Source organism: Gordionus sp. m RMFG-2023, chromosome 2 (genome assembly GCF_954871325.1).
Source record: "Gordionus sp. m RMFG-2023 chromosome 2, tfGorSpeb1-WG-v2, whole genome shotgun sequence".
Lineage (NCBI taxonomy): Eukaryota > Metazoa > Nematomorpha > Gordioida > Chordodea > Parachordodidae > Gordionus > Gordionus sp. m RMFG-2023.
The window spans coordinates 56,400,458-56,420,177 of record NC_088776.1 but is presented as its reverse complement, the minus strand read 5'-3'; the positions used below and the strand labels follow the sequence as shown (position 1 = coordinate 56,420,177).

The 19,720-nt window shown below is 27.9% G+C and overlaps 1 protein-coding gene across 1 annotated transcript; it reads left to right on the top strand.

Moving 5' to 3' along the window:
* Positions 1-17: 17 nt before the first annotated feature.
* LOC135925321 (very long chain fatty acid elongase 4-like) lies at positions 18-19,043 on the top strand. Its single transcript, XM_065460585.1, has 7 exons — positions 18-192; positions 6,876-7,066; positions 10,147-10,227; positions 11,079-11,135; positions 12,683-12,797; positions 14,611-14,738; positions 17,803-19,043. The coding sequence occupies exons 1-7, from the start codon at positions 132-134 to the stop codon at positions 18,043-18,045; spliced, it is 876 nt and encodes a 291-aa protein (XP_065316657.1). The 5' UTR covers positions 18-131; the 3' UTR covers positions 18,046-19,043.
* Positions 19,044-19,720: the final 677 nt, after the last annotated feature.

Below are 19,720 nucleotides of genomic sequence, written 5' to 3'. Positions count from 1 at the left end.
CCTTTTTCTTAAACCTTGGCTTTCTATATGGCGCTTTTTTAAAATTTTCTTCGAAAAAAACACTATTACCAAAATAACACCAACAAAATTATTATTAGCGCTCTCTTTTCTCGCTCTAGAATCTTCTTAAGATGTCCGGTGGTATTTGGCAAAAAGCTAGCAATATGTACTCCCACGTTTTAACTGGCGGAGGTAAAAATTAAAAATTTTGCATTTTGTTTTTTTTTGTGCTCATTTATATGCAATACACAAAAATAGAGTATTTTGCAAAAAATAATTTATGTACCTTTATGATATTACTTTAATAAATTATCCCCCCCTCTCCCCAAAAAATAAATATGAATCTAAATTTTTTTTATCGTGAATAGATACTCTATTCGCAAGATTGTGGATAAATATAAATGTTGGGTATGGGAGGGGTCGGGTATCACTCTATTGCTGAAGATACTCATATTGGATTTGAGAATACACGAGTGTCTGCCGTAAGAAATAGTCTAAACTGATTCATCAAGGTGTTTCTGGAATATAGGAGATTTTATGCTGTCGATCATATTTTTTTATCAACTCTATCGGAAAGTTGCAATATATAACGCACCCAAAAAATAATTATATATATACATCGTATTGGGATACGGATTTCTTGGGGGGTTCGAAATCTCTCCATTTTAAATAATTTATTAGGGCGATTTTTTAATTTGAACTATCGGATTTGATTGGATGTAATTTCAGTATGCGCAGAGCACCAGCGCTATCAGTATTAGACAATTTTGTCGCGAATTTTGATTTGAACAATCTGAGATATGATCGGATTTAGTATGCGCAAAGTACCCAAATTATGAGTTTCAGACAATTTTGCCGCGAATTTTTTTATTTTATATAGATTTTTCATATAAAGAAAAATAAAATACACAAAGGTTTACGTCATAATTGTCGAAATTCGCAGTCCGGTGTAGTGTTGTTAAACGGCTCGTTTTGAGCCGATTTTTAAAAACGGCTAACTCAATATTTTAGCCAGAAAAATATTGCTTAAACCTCGAGATTTCGCTAATAGATGTCCAAACCTTTGTTCCTTCTACAAATAAAATATTCAGGCTTGCGTAATACTATTCTGGATTAAATGTTGAGTTAGCCGTTTTCAAAAATCGGCTCAAAACGAGCCGTTTAACAACACTAGTCCGGTGTACTCTCCACATGCCGGTTAAGTTTCCTCAAATTCAACGGCTCAAATTTAAAAATGGCCGTCAATAATCGATTAAATTTGAAAGATTCCGAATTCCCATTTATTCCGTATCCCAATACGACAATAAATGTTTAGTAGGGTCTCACCAGCTTCAGTCCCGCACTTTGTCGTAGTTGATAATCATCTAACCCCTCATTTATAGCTAGCATGAATTCGCGGCGAAGTATACAAAATATGGGCTATCCTATTTAAATCACACCGATTTTTTTAAAAATGATTTAAAATCAAAATTTAAAATAGTGAAAGATAAGAACTTAGATATAGCAAAATCTAAATTAAATAACCAAATTACACTAGTAATAGCTACTTGTTAGGTTAAAAAAAGTTATTTTCTTTTTCAATTTTTGACATAGTAGAAAAATAACTGCTGATCCTAATCCCAATAATGAAAAATTATTTAATATTCTAAATATAAAACTAAACTAATATCAAATATCTATACGTATTTTTTAAAATATTATTTATTTTATTTATTAATATAAAAAAAAAATCAATTATTTGTAAAATTAAGAAATAACATATATTAAAAATCACAAGTAATTTCTATATCGTCGACATTGGTATTAGAATTTAATTGTATAATTTTAGAAATTTATATATAATAAGCATTTTTAAAATAGATTACCTTTATACTTATTTATTTTTTATACAATAATACGAAATTCGGCTTCTAGATTTTAAAAAATAATAGTAGGAAACTGAACGAAAATTAAATACAATTTGAAAAATAAGCCCTTAAGAATCTTAAATAGGGATAATTCTTAACCGGTTGGGAAATAGCAATGACTTAAAACTAAATTCCATTTGGTATTTTGAATCAGAAAATTCTAGAATATAATTATTTTGGCAAACAATATCAGCTGACCTTCTTTCGACACCGATATTGATAGTTATATATTTTTTTTAAAAAAATAACTGTATATTATCGGTTAATGATGCTTACTACCAAGTGAATTATGGAAATATTTTAAATACCAATCTAATTTGCTAAATACCGACCAAAATTTATTAAAATGTAATAAGACCCTTATTATTTAATATATTAATACGGAATTACGTGGTCGAGTCCGGCCTTCTATATATCATCCCCCCCAAGGATGGAACCACCAAGTTAGAATAAGAAAAAAAACATGATCATTCCCGGGATTTGAACCCGGGAGCATGGGATAAGTAAGCCAAGCTCTTGCCTACTAGGCCATAGAGGCTTTCCAAAAATCACGATTTTTCAAATATATATTATAAATATATTTGGTAGTGCCTATCCAAATGAAAAATAAACAAAATTCAAATTTGATGGTACCTTAAGGTAGTAAGCATCATTAACCTATATTATCTATCATCGGCTTTCTTTATATGAAAAAAATATATAAAATTACAACTCATTTAATTTTTCAACAATATCCTGACTTGTTCCCTTGAGCATTTGTCCTTTACTTGTAATAATATTAAACTGAAACTTTAAAAAAAACGATATTTTACAATCTTAAGCCAGAATTCTTTAATTAAAATTCGAATTATTTTTTTAAAAAAATCACCATTTTTGTCAACCCTACAAAATATGATGTGTATACAGGGTTGCCATGTCTCCCCCCATCAGTGGGAGTCTCCCACAATTTTTTAGTTTACCCACATACATCTCACTCCCACAAAACTCCCACAATTAGAAATCTCCCACAAAAAGCTCCCACAATTTTTTAATTTCTCCCACAATTTTTTTTTTAGCATTTCAATGTTTTTAATATATAAATAATAATTTTGAGAGACAGTATTTGATTATTTTTATATTTTTAAAATAAATTTTAAATATTTATTCGAAAAATATGTCTAGTTCTTTTATTTTATTTTTTCGCTCTAAAATATATTTTTTATAAAATTCTCCAATTCTCCACTCGACATTTTCAAAATTTTTGTGTTAGAAAGAATAGAAGTTAGAACAGTATGTATAATTATTATAAATATATTTTAAATTACTTAATATATTTTATATCGTTATCTAGAATTGCAGTACTCCACTCGACATTTTTAAAATTTTTGTGTTAGAAGAATAGAACTTTTAGAAGTGGATATTATTCTAATCAAATCAAAGTGTATTTACCGAATTGAGGCAGCACAATAATGAATTAATACCAATTGGCTGTATATACCATATACTGCATAATTCTTGCAAGAAAGCAATGAATGTACTATCTGTAGATGTCGAAGTAATTGTGATGAAATGTTTTAACGAATTTAGTTCATCAACTAAAAGAGTCACTGAATTAAAAGAATTGGTGGAGTGGTCTGATTTTGAATGGTGTGAGTTGTTGCGATATGTACCTATCATGTGGTTATCATTAATACCTGCCATCGAGAGAATTTTAAAATTTTACGAACCCTTAAAGAAATACTTCTTAAATAAAGATTTTAAAAGCTGTCCTAAAATTTTGAAAAAATTTTTCGAGGATGAAATGTCAGAAGCATATTTGGGATTAGTTTCACATGTAGGAAATCTACTTCATGTAGTTAATATTCAGTTGCAATCAGAAGATTCTTTATTGATAAAGATTCACAAAATCATGCTAGCTCTGTTCATCTCTACAGTTAAAAATAGATAATAAATTTTATGGCGCTATTGCTAAAAATATCATATTAAAATGTTCAAATATTACTATAATTAACGTATTTTTAAATGAAGCAAATATTTTTATTAAGACAATTTTGGAATATTTACAATCAAGATTTGATTTTAATAACTCTATTTACAAGTGTATAAATATTATGACCTTGGAATAGAAACCATCATTTGATGGTTTTTGTAATTTAATAAATATATTAAAATTACCGATAGACATTGAAGCCTTGTTTGAAGAGATTGTAATTTTTTACATTTTTTATGATTCGCCAGAATACTTAAAGTTAGATGGTCTAAAAGCAGAGGAGAAATGGGTGGAATTTTTTCGTAATAACGATAAATCCCCATGCTTGGAAAAAATTTGCGAGTATGTTTTCTCCTTACCTCATTCTAATGCCTCATCGGAGCGCATTTTTAGCCTGATGAGGACTGCCTGGAGAAAGGAGAGAAATCGAATAGCTTTAGCAACATTAGAGGCCGAGTTAATGGTTAAACAAAATTATAAAATGTCATGCCAGGAATTTTATAAATATCTTAATAACGACGGTAAACGTTTAGTTCCATTATTTAAATCTTAAATAAAATATAATTAACTATAACTATTTGACTTTCTATATTTTATAAAATCTTATTTATACATTTGCATAAAATCAAATAAATTTATTTTTTACATTGTAAAATTAATATTTTGAATATTTTGGCAAATCATAAAAATAAAGAAGCAAATCTCCTCAAACATGACATCATATTAAATCTTATTAATAATTATCCGATAATAGTAATAATATTAAATTATATTCTTCTGATTGCAACTCCATATTAACAGCATATAGTAGATTTCCTATATGTAAAATTCCTAAATATACTTCTGCCATTTATTTTTGAAAATTTTTTTTAAATTAGGACAGCTTTTATAATCTATTTATTTTTTAAAGGTTTGTAAAATTTTAAAATTCTACGATGGCGCATATTAGGAGGAACCTGTCAACCAACATTATGCTGACTCAATTCTGTAAATACACTCTGGTTTTTTCCAAATTCACTGAGGAATTATCAGATCAGAAAGCTGCCATGCAATTCATTGGTAATGTTAAATCTGCCATATTTACAATTATATATGGTTAGCTATGTCTTTGGATATTTCATATCTGGAGAAATTTTTTTAATAGTTTTATTAAAATGACATTAATTTTGTTGAAATAGGGGAGGATCAAGGGAAATGTTTTGATATCTCCTTATTAGATGCATCTGTTAGAATTGCATATGTTTGCACATCTTTCAAATCGTCAAGAATTAACCTTCTGGATTTATATCCTAAAACATTGATGACTTGCTCATTTGTGTTCTACAAAGTATACTTTTCATTTATATTAGTCGTTAAATATTATGGGGAAAGATTCTACCAACATTATGATGTTGCTCTCTGAATGTTGTACTGCATGATAGGTATTTACCATTTCCGCAACTGTAGTTGCATCTGTATTATTTCTTATTTTTGAAGAATATTTTAATTTTGCAATAGATGTTGATAGACTGCCCTGTACTGATTTATGCTTTGAAGATTTTTGATGCCTCAAAATATCATATTCCCTTCCCCCATTGTATTAACTAAATACTGTAGAACAACTTCCCCGCACTGATTATAATTATTTTTTACATTGTAAATTTAAAATTGTTTGTTTTTTTATAAAATCTTATTTATACATTAGCATAAAATATATTTTTTTACATTGTAAAATTACAATTTTTTTATAAAATTTTATCTTGTTTACATTCTTTTGTATTTAAAAAAGATCGTTGGTTATTATTTTTAAACAAAATTAATATATTATAATAAATCAATATGTTATTTTAATAATAAAGATAGTATTTAAGAAATTTTGTGTCGTACTATAATTACCCATTTTGAAAAATAGTTGGCTATTTTATTTTGAAAAATAGTTGGCTATTTTATTTGAAAACCTATTTTATATTTATAAAAAATAATAAGCGGATAACTAAGTCAATTCTAAATCCCGGCCGCAGGCCGGGTCTTTGCGGGCCGAAGGCCTGCAAATAATTATTTTTTAGCAATTTTCATATTTCTCCCACAATTTTTATATTACTCCCACAAAATACCGAATTTCTCCCACAATTTGAAAATTTTGACCTGGCAACCCTGTGTGTATATATGTATACTTTGCCGCGAATTCTCGCTAACTGTAAATGCAAGGGTAACTCGGTTCGATTTATGGGCGCGTTCCTAAAAAAATCAGCCCATGCATTGATAAAAATTTTTTTTCACCGCTTTACTCGCTTTCTCCAAGTATTTTTCTATTTTTTTTCCTCAAAAATAGAATTGAGGCTGAGGCAACGACATATAAAATTTTCTTAGACTGAAGATCCATTTGAAACGCCAGTGAACACGTGACTAATCAGATAATTACGCCATTTTGGTTTCCTGTATAACAGATTTTAATGTGTTTTTTATAAAATTTAAAGTATTAATTTTTTACATATTATGAAACCAACGGTCTTATTCCTTACACGCATTTAAATGAATTCGTAGTCGGTTTGTTAATTATTATATTGTTTGGGCAAAAAAGCTCAGTTTGGCTATTTTTTGCAATCAATTAAAAATGCACCCATTCAACTCAACAGCGTATGATTATAATTTTACCTAAACTATTCATTTGAATGTTTGTCAGTATAAATCATCTGGTAATATGCCATTTTGCTTTCCAGTGTAAATATTTAAAAAATTTAAATTTTTTTTTTTTTAAAAAAAAGAAAATCAGGGTTTCATTTATTTATAAAAATTCACATAACGGAAACCCTAATGTCGTCTCATCACTTTTATTCGTCGACACGACACTTCACACCGTATTTTAATGGGTGAATCAGTCTATGTACATTACTGTGGTTATCATTATGTCATCGATAAGAGCTGTATTGTCAACCAGATAAAGATATTTAATTTGTATTTCTCCCTTTCCTTTATTATCACATTTATCAGTAATAACTTGATATATTTTTTAACCTAAGACCCCCGAACCCAATCTTGGTTTCTCGTGCACTCCCCCCTTCCTACTTTGCTAGTCGTTGCTCTGTACCTACTCGTTGTCAAATACGGGCCGCGTTTTATGGCCAACCGGAAGCCCGCGGGAGACCTAAGGAAGGCCATCATTATTTACAATTTCACGCTTGTCATTTGGTCCGTTTACATGTTTTACGAGGTAACTTAAAAAAATTATATTTTTTTTAGGTTTGAATGTTTCGGGTAATCGAGACTCGGTCCGTTTTTCAAAAGTAGGGGCGGGCTCGGACTTTTTGGGACTGGCTTACGTGCCCTAAAATTTTTAGGTCAGATTCCGCTTAATTTAGTATAACAGCATCAAAATATGGGAAAAATATTAAAAATATAAAGGAAGAAATAAAATTAAGGAATGGATAAAAAGAAAACAATGGCGTTTCTAACTTTTTCATGACTTAAAAATCCGTTTTAGAAAATATAGATAGTTAGAGCATTAGCGGAACAAATTTTATATGTTCCCATCCTAACCATTTTAGGCTATTGCTACATGCTACGTGCTCAGTAATTAGCCATATAGTTATACATTAAATCGTAAATATTGTAATTATAAGATGTGTTCGAGCGATTATGACCTGCTCTTACAACGGAAGGATCAATGTTCGAATCCCGGTAAATCGCAAACAACCAGTAAGAAGCTGGTAGTGTTAAAGTGGCGCGCTACTTTTTCAGTAGCGATAGCTTTAATGCACTATTTTTAGCGGTAGTCCACTACTAATTTTATATAATAAATACACATAAAAATTATTAAAATATATTTATAATTAATTCTAAAATCAAAATCTTTTTAATTTAATGTAATTTTGAAATTTATTTTTAAAAAATCTGCATTATAAACCTAGTTTTCAAAATAATTTAAAATGTCGACGATAGAGATTGATATTGAAGATAATTTTGCTACAGAACATATCGACTAATTTTTAAAAACAGCTAACCGAATATTTTAGCCAATAGTATTACGCGAACCTGAAAATTTTGCTCATGGATGGCAGAAAGGTTTGGACATCTATTAACGAAATTTTGAGGCTTGCAGATGCTATGGAAGTAAACATTTGTATATTTAAATTGATTTTTTTTTAAAAAAAATGGCTAAAACTGAGGCAAATAGGCATCAATATTCCCAATTGTTGTTCCTAATTATGGGAACAATGATAATATTTCCTCCATTTTTAACGATTTTTTAAAAACTCAATTTAAATACAAGTGTTCTTCCTAAAATCTATTAATATTATTTTCGATATTACTTTTAAAAATTTCTAGGAAATATAAGCGTTATTCCCATTTTTTAGCGATTTAGAATGTGTAGTCCAATCGTTAATATATAATTTGAATCAAAGCTGTATCTATAATAGTTTTTTAAACTAGATGTGTGAAAGTTGATTTTCTATCCCAGTCCAAACATGATATGTTTCAACTGGCCATAAAATATTTATTGGGAAGTCTTCTTATTCCATATAAATTTACTTTTAATCCCAAGATCAAATCAAAATAAACCAAATAATCTTTTATTATAAATCGAAGGAAAAATTGTTATATTTTTTCATAATAGTTTATCTATATTTAAAAACAATCTCGATTAATACAAAGTGATACTTTAGGCGTATCAAATAAAGTATCAATCAATCTATATAAAAATAAAGTTGATTTATCTCAATATAATAAATTAAAATGTTGACCATCTCTATTCAATTTATTGTTTCGATTTATAATAAACGATTATTTAATTTATTCGCGTTGATTTGATTTTGGGATAAAAGTAAATTTATATGGAATAAGAACCCTTCCCAATATTGGTAGTGAAAATAAAACAATAGACTTGAATATCCAACTTCTTCCATTCGGAAAGTATGAACTGGACGACATCTGGAAATCATACCCAATGCAATTAGAATGTTTATGTTTAATTTTAATCCATTTTTTTTTCTTCATTTTTTTGAGTATACAATGTGAGGATAGGTTTCAAATATGCGATTAGTTTAATCATGTCTTTAAAAGGTACTATTTCAAAGCTTTTTTTAAATTAGTTAAAATTTAGCCCACCATGCCTTTTCCTAATATTGCCTGTATTATGTCGGGTGCAATTATTAATTAAGCATTTGTATTTTTTTTGGTTAATTATTTTTGGGCATATTTTTTAAATTGGAAAAATAATCTTATGTCATGAAATATTTTGGTTATGGATGGGATTCAAATTTTAAGAAGTAATTGCTTCATACCCCCCTTCCTCCCATTGTAGAGGTCACTGACTTGGCCTGATGGTACCAATCATGGGTATTGGCAACAAATGGACATTTTTATTCATTAACTTATAAATTTTTAAAAAATACGGCTTTTTACAAAAGGAGTTAGAGAATTTTTATATATGCTCCAAAAAAATTCAAATAGAAATTTTTACCTAATTTTGGTTCCCTTGGGAACTCGATTATAAAATTGTAAATTGAATTATATTAAAATTTTTATGGTGTTTTTAATTTGATCTTATTTTAATAAACATCTCGATTTTTTAATATAAAATCTTAATACGCGATTTTTCCTCACCCAATACCCTTCCTCCCCTATCCCCATCTCCTTAATCTTACCAATATAGAACCCGAGTAAACAGGAGGTCATCAAAAGTAATAAGTACTCTACCTGACTTGCCTCGCAATAACTTATCCACAAATTGCTAGCAGCGTTGGGACCATATGGCTAGGAAAATAGGAAAGAAAGTTATAAAATAATAAGTTTCACTGTATCGGCAATAACATTTCAAAAATCCGATCCGAAACCGGGTTTGAACTGGAACTATTTTAAGTTTTATGACCAACTTTTTTTGGACGAATGTTTAAGATAATGGAATGGTGAGGAAAAAACAATCACAGATCTTAGAATACTTTAATTTAAAAATTCCGATTCCAAAAATAGACAATAGTTCCAATTGCATGAGGCTTCCTTAAATTTTTTTATTATATAAAAACTGTTGTAATTTCTTATTTTTATATTATATATATAATTTTATATAATATCTTATAACAATATATATTAATAAAGTCAAACATCAATATGATGTCAATCATTTTATGATTATGGAAAAGCAGGATGTGATTTAAGATTTCTTTGTCGATTTTGATGTTTTCGATGCAATAAAATTAGACTATTGATCTCTTCAGCAAGATTTTATGATTGACAAATGTTGATATGTTATAATTGCTAATAACATATTCTTTTTTCTCTCCTTAAATTTAGTTTACCGCCGTCGCCATCTTGCAAAGGTACAGCTGGATTTGCCAACATATGGACTTGAGCAATAATTGGCTTTCTCTCAGAGTGACAATTTTTTTTTATACATAAAATATATTAGTTTTGTTTTGCAAAATAATTATTTTATTCTTGAGGAAAGTAATTATTTAAACAATACTTATGGTCTTAAATTTAGAAATAAATTTAAAAAAATTATTTCTTTCTTTCAAAAAAAAAAGAAGAAAACATGATATAAAATAAAGAATTTTTACGAGTTTTTTTTTTGTTTTTATATCCCTTGGCGGAATCTTAATTTATGTTTCTTTTAAATGTTTTTATTGCTTATATTAATAAATTAATTCGGTAACTCAACTGAAACTCGGGGAAATTTTTAATATTATTTTTTTTATTTATTTCAAATCTTAAAATATAATATTTTTTTCAAGTTAATTTCCATTCCACCAATATCTAGACAATCTTAAAATATTATAATAAAAGTTTCTCCGAGTATCAGTGACTTACCATTAATCCATATTTTCTGGAATATGATTTTAAAACACATTTGAGGTTTACTTTGCTCATGCTCATATTAAGTTGATTTAATTTGGATGAAAAAAAATAATTATTTATGATCGCCAACCTAGATACAATAAAATTTGTACCTAGGAATTTTGTTGTAGCCATAGTAGTTTACTTGACAAAACCATTTTTTCCTGAATTTTTTTTTTCGAAAAATTTTTATTTTTAAGAACAAAACTTTTTTACCTCTTCCTCTTTGCCTCCCACGCAGATCTTGATTAGTTACCCTAATTACATGTCCTATTTTAAGATAATTTTTCAAATATTTTAATTAGAAAAGGTTGTCATTGTTAGGTTATTCGACTTGATTCAAACGAATGTATATTTCATTTCATTCATTTTATATTTGTGTATACCAGATTGCCGAGTGTTTTTGGTGGTATTACTTCTCCAAAATTGTGGAATTATTGGACACGGTACAAATAAAAAAATTATATAATTTATTTATTTTTTAAAGAATTTTATTGACAAATTATTACTTATGTGGGGGGGGGGGGGGGGTAAAAGTTGATTTTTTTAAAAAAACGCAAGAAATAGGATTTGCCGGACAAAATATACCTCAATTTATTTATATTTAAAAAAATAGAATATATGGCGGGCTGAAAGGTTAATCACAATTTTGGGCCAAGAAAAAGTTGAATTTGGATATTTCTGACAAATATAATATCTATCAATTTTCTAAATAATATCAACCAATAAATTAATCTACTCAACTCTCTTTTAGATGATAAGATGTCATGCGAAGAATTCCTCAATAATTCAAGGCATGGAAAACGGGTTGTCTTATTTACCCGTACATCATATAGATGCAAATTTTTTGAATTTCTTCATAAGAAAATTGGATAAACAGATTCAAAACTTTCCTCGATAAAATTTTTATCATACATTAGCCTTCAAAAACCGGTGGTTTCTACTTCTTTTCTTTTAACAATTCAATGATATTAGGGTTCATATTCCCTTCTGATCCACTATTGGATGAAGTATTAACATCTGGAAAGCTAATGTCCCCCATTTTCTCATATAATAACACAAAAATCTATTGACACCTTTCAGTTACTTTCAAACAGCAACTACCTAGTAGTAACTTTAGTAATTTCTTATCAGGTCACAATTAAGAGTCGTCATTGGTTTAAGGTTAGGTTGTGGTATTGTTCAACTCATGCTTATGTCAAATGTAAGTAGACCTACAGATGGCATGATTTCAACTGTCTTTACAGTGGGAAGTCGGCAACGTCACTTAGTTGTTTTCCATTTTAATAAATGGAGCTTTAATAGCAAATCGCTTAGAACCACCCAACCTGAGGACGGCCTAAGACAAGATGACCTAGCTACAGTTCCCTGGGATTCAATAAAATCTTTTATATACGAGTTTATCAAATATCAACTCTAATCTTATTTAACCGAAATAAAAATAAATTAAGAATCTTGATCATTCAACAATGACCATATCTCATCAATTACCTTTATATTTTTTAAAAACCCTTGGCCACAAAATTGAGCACTTTATAAGGCCCCCTAAAAAAAATTTTTGCCAAAATTTAGATGGTTCCTTTTTGGGATCACAATTAACTTTAATAGTTTATCATTAGCATTTTAAATATTATTTTTTTTAAATTAAAATTGAGGTATTTTTGTTTCGGGTGACATTTTTTTGCCGATTACCAAGGAAAAAAATATATTGTTATAATTAAGTGATCATAATTTTAAATAATATATTTTTTATAATATAACGAAAAATTAAAAGTAAAGGAATATATATTTTAAAAAAAAAAAATTCTTCTAAAGTTTACAGACGTTTTTTGGGCATAAAATAAAATAAAAAACATAAATTTAAGGGTCAAATTAAGGAAGCGAATCTCAAATATTCTCATCTATTTTTTTTTCTCCGTTCCTTCCATTTTTTTTTTAAATTTAAAGTTACAGTCTCAATTCATAATATTTTATCCCATATTTGAAACTCCAGATGTTCTTTATCCTACGCAAAAAGTTCGGGCAAGTATCATTCCTTCACGTGTACCATCACAGTACCATGCCCATCCTAATGTGGTTGTGCGTCAAATATTACGCCGGAGGCAATTGTAAAGCTAATCTATTTTTATATACATTTTTTTAGAAAACAATTATATATGTCGCATAATATCCTTTTTTTCAACTTATCAGTGTCTTTTTTGCAGTATGCAATATTACTGAGCAATATCAATCAAAAAATACTTTTTTAAATGAGCGTTTCAGGAGCGGTAAAGCTACGTTCCACAGTGTTTATTCCAAATCGACAATCCCCCTTATGTGTTATATATCCATTTTTTAGATAAATCCATTCCTTGAATAAGTAATGTATTTTATTCCAGATGACCAATAAAAAAATGTTAAAATATAATTTATTATTCATTGGGGTGTGTCGATACCACTTTTTGGAGGCCGATTTTATATTTCTAATGTTAAATTGATATCGGCCGATTACCGATCCGAATATCTAATTTTGTATTCAATAAAGATACCAATGGTTTTAATTTTTAATATACTTTATACTTCTATAATTTAACTATACCATAACTTATGTCATTTAAAAATATTATAATGATCAGATATAGTTTATATTCAATTGCAATTCTATACGTGTATAAAATATTTTTATTGTTAAATCACTTTTATATAAGTAATATATTAATCTATATACATTATAAGTAAACAAATATATGAAATTTGAAATAAATTAACATTAATATATCGAAGATTTCTTTTTAGAAATACCAAAATTTCCAATTTATCAGAATGCAGTGCGAAGATGGTAACTGTCAATATCACCAGCTTCACTAAAAACTGATTCTGAAGAGATTATCGCACACTTTTATAAACAGAATGCGTAAATAAATAACAATATGGCAGAATGTTTATTAATTATTATTATTAAAAAGATATACATAAAAAATGGATTTCGATTTTATTGATAAAAATAAATGATTTTAGATATAACTTTTTTTTAAATTTTATAACATTTTATTTTTGTTAAAGACGCCATTTTATATCGGATCGGATCCTAAAATTTTATAATATTGGCCGATAACCGATATTTTAAAATGGATGAAATATCGGTCCGATCGGATAAAAAATATCCATTCATCCCTAATTTGCATTATTTTGGTCTGATTTTCCTGTCTTAAATACAAGAAACATTTATTTATTTTTTTTAAATGCTCTCCCGATAAATTTTGAAGAAAAAAAAATGGGTATAGAAACACTAATAATACTCAGTCGACGATATGATTTCACTTTAATTTTAAGTTATAGTCGATTCCCAGAGGAGGATGTTCCTTGAGAATATTGTAGGGTTCTTTCTAACTTTAGATTTCTCGTCTTGAAAATAAAAATAGATCGGTCTTTCCGGGCCACAAGATTAGATTCTTCCGGCTCTCCTCTTGAGCATCTGAACAGGCTAGATTTTTTTTAGAGAATGGTTTTTTACAACCATAACCTGAAACCCTCTTTACCCGGGACAAACCTGGGAATCAGATTAACCCATTTTTTAAAATTAAGGAAAACGGTTTCTGGGACTGGTGAGGAATTATAATTTTAATAAATTATTAAGATTATAATAACTTTTGATTTGTCTTTTTCTCAATTTGCGGGAAAGAATTTGTATGAAAATTATTAAAATATGAAGTTATTTAAATGAAATAGAAAGAATTAATAAAAGTTAAATTATATAAATAAGAAGAAAAAAATTAAATTTAATATAACTTTGGATTTGTTTTTTCGTATAAAAATATAATTTTGACTAGTAAATTGTCTAAATTTTATTGAACTTTAACGAATGTAAATAGTAACTATTTATTTTTAACAAATAATATCACGTTTTAATCATAATTTTATAACTGATACAAAAATAACTAGGCTTCATTGTAGGCATCCTGAATTCACTTATCCATATATTCATGTACGGATATTACGCGCTCTCCGCCTTGGGACCGCATATGCACAAATACCTTTGGTGGAAACCTTACCTGACCATAGCTCAACTTGTAAAAAAAAGATTCAAATTATTCATTATAAGATTCACCGATTTTCATACATCGATCCGATTCGTATTATATAAAAATAAGCCGACCATTTTAATCTTGAAAAAAATTTTCCTATTTTCTGATATTAATATCTGGTCAAAAATGTCAATTGATTTTTATTTCGAAAAAAAAAATACGATTTTTAAAATTGGGTGTGTTTAGTTGATTTTTTTAAAAAATTAGATGGCGTTCTCTTATAAATTAGTTTTTTTATAGATTGGATATATTGACGTGGAACTTTTCATTTTTTAAGCTTTTTATCACATATATAAGTCACTTTCTTAAATTTTATTAATCCATTTTTGAAAACATTTTAAATGAATTTAATTTGTTGAATCGAATATTCAAACGAATCAAATCGAATAATGTTTTTATTATTTTGATTTGAATATGAATGTAGAATTATAGGATTCGTACCTATACGAATTAGTGTTGTTAAACGGCCCGCTAACCCAATATTTTATCCAGAAAAGTTATTGTCTTAGCCTCGAGATTTTACTAATCGATATCCATGCTTACCTAATATTTTTCTGGGTAAAATATTGAGTTAGCCGCGAATAATGCAAATATCAATTTGATTCATATTTTTCGAGGTATATTACTCCAGTTATTTTAATTTGAAACTTCGTATTTATTAATTTCTTTTAAATTTATTTTGGGACATTTTTTAAGCAATCCAATAGAGAATAATATTAATAAAAATGAATAGGCACTTAATATTCTCTAAGAAGAATTTTTTTTAACCTTCTTATAATTGCAAGACTCAACTAATAAATTTCTCGGGATAATGATATTCTCCCGCGATATTATGTCAACCATCAATCAGAAACGTTATGCGAAAAAGATATTATGTTTTAATTTTGAAAAAACCTCTAGTGATCAATCGTGTTCATATCATTTACCCCGGAAATTTGAGTATTTTATCAGATAAGTAAAGAATCAATTCTGCAATTATAGATGGTGTGGATTTAGGAATGTTTAACGATACCGAGGTTGAGATATTGGCAATTTTTTTGAATTAAGTAAAGTCATTCTGTTCCGACCTTTTAAAGGCTTATAAAAGAAATGGATCAGGTTTCTACTTCCTATTTGCTGTCAAATAACGGTATGGGCTTAACATAAAATGATCCTTCGAACATTCTTCATTCCAATAGTGGATATAATCTTTCCTATAATTCATTGAATGTCTCTTCCGATTTTGATCCCATACCTTTTTGCATATTTTCTTGTTTATATTTCACTCTTTTTTCCAATGGTTATACCCTGTCTAATGGAATTTTATTTTAATTATCATGATACCAGCCAACTCTTTGACACCCGTTAATTGTAAATATTAATATTACGAAATCCATTAATATACTATCTTATCTTAATTTTTTTTCCGAGTTCAAACAAATTATTTATTTATATTTAACGATGAAATGTATATTATTTTAAATATATAAAATTTCCCATTAAAAATAAAAATCAGTCTTGTTAACGCTCCTTTTTAAAAGTAGCGACTCCCGCTCCTGCTCCTACCTTCTCAAAAGGAGCGAACTCCCGCTCCCGCTACTACATATTAAAAGGAGCGCTCCCGCTCCAACTAATGGAGTGGCGCTCCATAACCGCTCCTTTGATTTTCATTTTTTTAGAAGGTACACGAAACAAAATCATATTTTTTTCATCAAAACGTTTTATTTATATTATATGATATATCAAAATATTTATAATCTTTTATTAGCTTTTAAAAGTAATAAATTTTCTAAATTAGAATCTAACAAACACCCACGCTTCTCCTCTAAGACCTGTTTTGCGATACTAAATAGGCGCTCCACAGGAGCACTAGAGGGAAGCGGGGTATTGTATTTAATATAAATATTTTTTAATTCATGGAAATGTTCAAAAATAGTAATTTTGCTATCATTATTTAAAAAATATCTATCCAATATATTATTTTCATGGTAATCGATTTAATGGAATCCAAAGAAATCTTCCAAATCATTACAAAGTTCCCGTGAACTAGTTGTAGCTATTTTTCCGTCGGGTATTTGTTTCCTTAAAAAATTAATTAATCTGGCTTTTAGTTCCATATTTTTTGGATCTTTTATCCATTCCCAATTTATATATCTATAAAATGAATATTAATATGACTTACAAGATTTTTCAAAAAAATTTCAATATAAAAAGGAAAAACTGATGTTTAATGTTTCAAATGATTAGATGAAAAATCAATATAAAACTCGGCTCAACATTTAATAATGAATAAATTTAAATAAAATAAAATTTTATTTTCATTAAATTTTAATTAACAAATATTATTAATATTTAAAAAATAATATAATTTATATATTAAATTTAAAAGAGCGGAGGAGCGCCGCTCCTCCGCTCCAGCCCTAAAAGGAGCTACTCCCGCTCCCGCTCCTCATTTTTAAAAAGGAGGGGCGCTCCAGCTTTTTTTGAGTCCTGTAGCGACGCTCCTTAACAAGACTGATAAAAATATATTAATTAATATTTTCTATCAACGTGATTGACCATCATAAAAAATACAAATCAGGCACACAACTTTCTAGGAAAGTAGGAAGCTGTTTATAAGTTTTTGCGACCTCCAACTTTTTTTTTACAGAAAACTTTATATACCATACTAATGATATTAAGTCTATCTGGCTTAGCCATATAAAACCGATAAATCATCTTAAATATCACACTAACTAATACTGTTATTTGATCCGAAAATAGGAATTATATGATCTATATATTCCAAATTGTTCTATTTAATAAGATTTTTTCTTAAACATTTAAAAAGGTGAGATGAGTTTCATGTCTAAATCCACACAATCCTATATATTTTATAATTGAATTTTTACATAGTAATCAGAATTTACCGATAAATATAGAATACGATTTATTATTAAGACATTTAGGGGAATCTATGAATATTGAATATACGAGGTAGAATGGAAGCCCCCCCCCTCAAAAAAAAACAATTTATTAAAAATATTACGATCTTCTTATATTATCGCAATTTATTACCCAAAATAAACAGGTCCAATTAGGAGCCATCCTAATCCACAGTTTAGTGAACAGGTACGTGGACTGCAAGAGTTACCCTTACCAGTATAATTACTTAGCCATCGTTTATTGCTCTTCCCTGATTGGGCTGTTCGCCAATTTCTATTACCGGGCCTATTACAGGACCCCCTCGAAGATATCCTCACCGAATCCCACCAAGACTATTGGTGATAGTATGAATACCAACGGCAAATCGCGTTACATTAAACGTGATTGAAATCGCGGAGATTCAAAAAATGAAAAAACGATCACAGCAAGGTGTTTACAAGTAAAAGGCGGTTGTGGCGAAATATCGTTTATGCTGCGGCGAGCTATATCGCTTTTACTTATAAATATCGTCTAAATCGCAAAATCAAATTGACCTGCAAATTGGGGGGAGGGGAATTGTGTTTATACCCAATATATTGTATACTATCATATTAAAATATATTTATAAATTAAGTTGCTAAATTCAAACATCCTTTTTTTTCTTCTCTTTTAAATGAAGATAAAAAATATAAATGATATCATTTATAATTTATTATAGGTTATGTTTAGTTTGATAAAAAGTTTTCCTTTTTTTCCTCTTGACTATATTTTATCTTTCAAAAGTGCAAAAAACGGTTTATAAGTCGTTTATAATATCATAAATATCAAAACATCAAGCTTTTATTTAGTTTTTTTATCTCAAGATTTTTTATCGGGAACCAAAAATTTTACTAGAACATCATTTATTATGTATAAAGAAAGTATTACGTTAAATTTGAGTTTATTTATTTATGCCTTTAAAGAGCACTGATTTCGAATGTTTTTGTCAAAAATAAAGATTGTATTCATGAATAGCTAAATAAAACCATTTTTATGTTAGGGTTTTGGAATCAAATAAATCCCCTAGGAAAAAATAAAAATTTTTAGTAATATTTATATAGTTTAAAAAAATATTCTCCACTTTTTATATTAAGCGTTTATTTGGCATATTTTTTTTTGAAAATAATTTTTTCTTTAAAAGTGTACTACTACACTATATTGTATTGATAATTAATTAATATTTTAACACGAAAAATGTATTATAAAAAATTTTTCGTTCTTATTTTATAACAATTAATTATTTTTTGCAAAAGCTTTTTCAACATTCGGTTATTGTTTTATTTTAAAAAAAGTCCCGCCATATTTAATAAAACGCGCCATATTTTATATCAAAATTTAGTATTCGATTATCTGTCGCCAATTTATATACAAAACTTTTTTATATTTAACATTTGAACAAAAAATGAATTTCGATTTATTTTTATACTATTATTTTAATTAAAAAGAATTTTATTTTTTCTATAAATTAAATATTTTTTTTCACGAAATTTACAAAAAAATAAATTGTCTTGTTTGAACGTCGTAGTTGTACTTAAAAGCCTAGGATCAGGTTTTTAGGATTGGTCCTTTAAAAAATATAAATTAACAACTGGCCTAGATGGCTTAAGAAAGGGTAAATAATTTTCTTTTTTATTATAGTATTAAAATATAAATTAATTTTTGTAATAAAGCCAAAGTGCGTTTTAAAAATTACTGTGCTTTTAGAAAAAAATAATCGTTGGGACATTAGTCTACCATTATGTATATATTGATAAAAATGGGCAAAGCATTTGCTATATCTTTTTATGTGTGAAAGGGATAGTCATGACCATGTTAAACCCATTTTTTTCATCTTCCGTTACCATTTTCCCTTCCATATGTGGATACCTTACATCCACCACACCCTGTATCTTTTTCATCATATCCTTTACAGTTCGGAATACATTTATTCGTCGATGTACTCCAGGTCTTTTGTTCTTTATTAAGTTTGTTTTCCTTGTATCTTTATCACATCATTTTTTGTAACACCTGTTCCTCGTTCACACCTTAGTTACGATGTCTCTTTA

What these genes read in the sequence shown, in the direction of transcription:
- LOC135925321 (XM_065460585.1), top strand. Translation starts at nt 132, where the DNA reads ATGTCCGGTGGTATTTGGCAAAAAGCTAGCAATATGTACTCCCACGTT. An exon ending in TTGTGGAATTATTGGACACG is followed by an intron (nt 11,136 to 12,682) that starts GTACAAATAAAA and finishes TTGAAACTCCAG; the next exon opens with ATGTTCTTTATCCTACGCAA. An exon ending in ACCTGACCATAGCTCAACTT is followed by an intron (nt 14,739 to 17,802) that starts GTAAAAAAAAGA and finishes CAAAATAAACAG; the next exon opens with GTCCAATTAGGAGCCATCCT.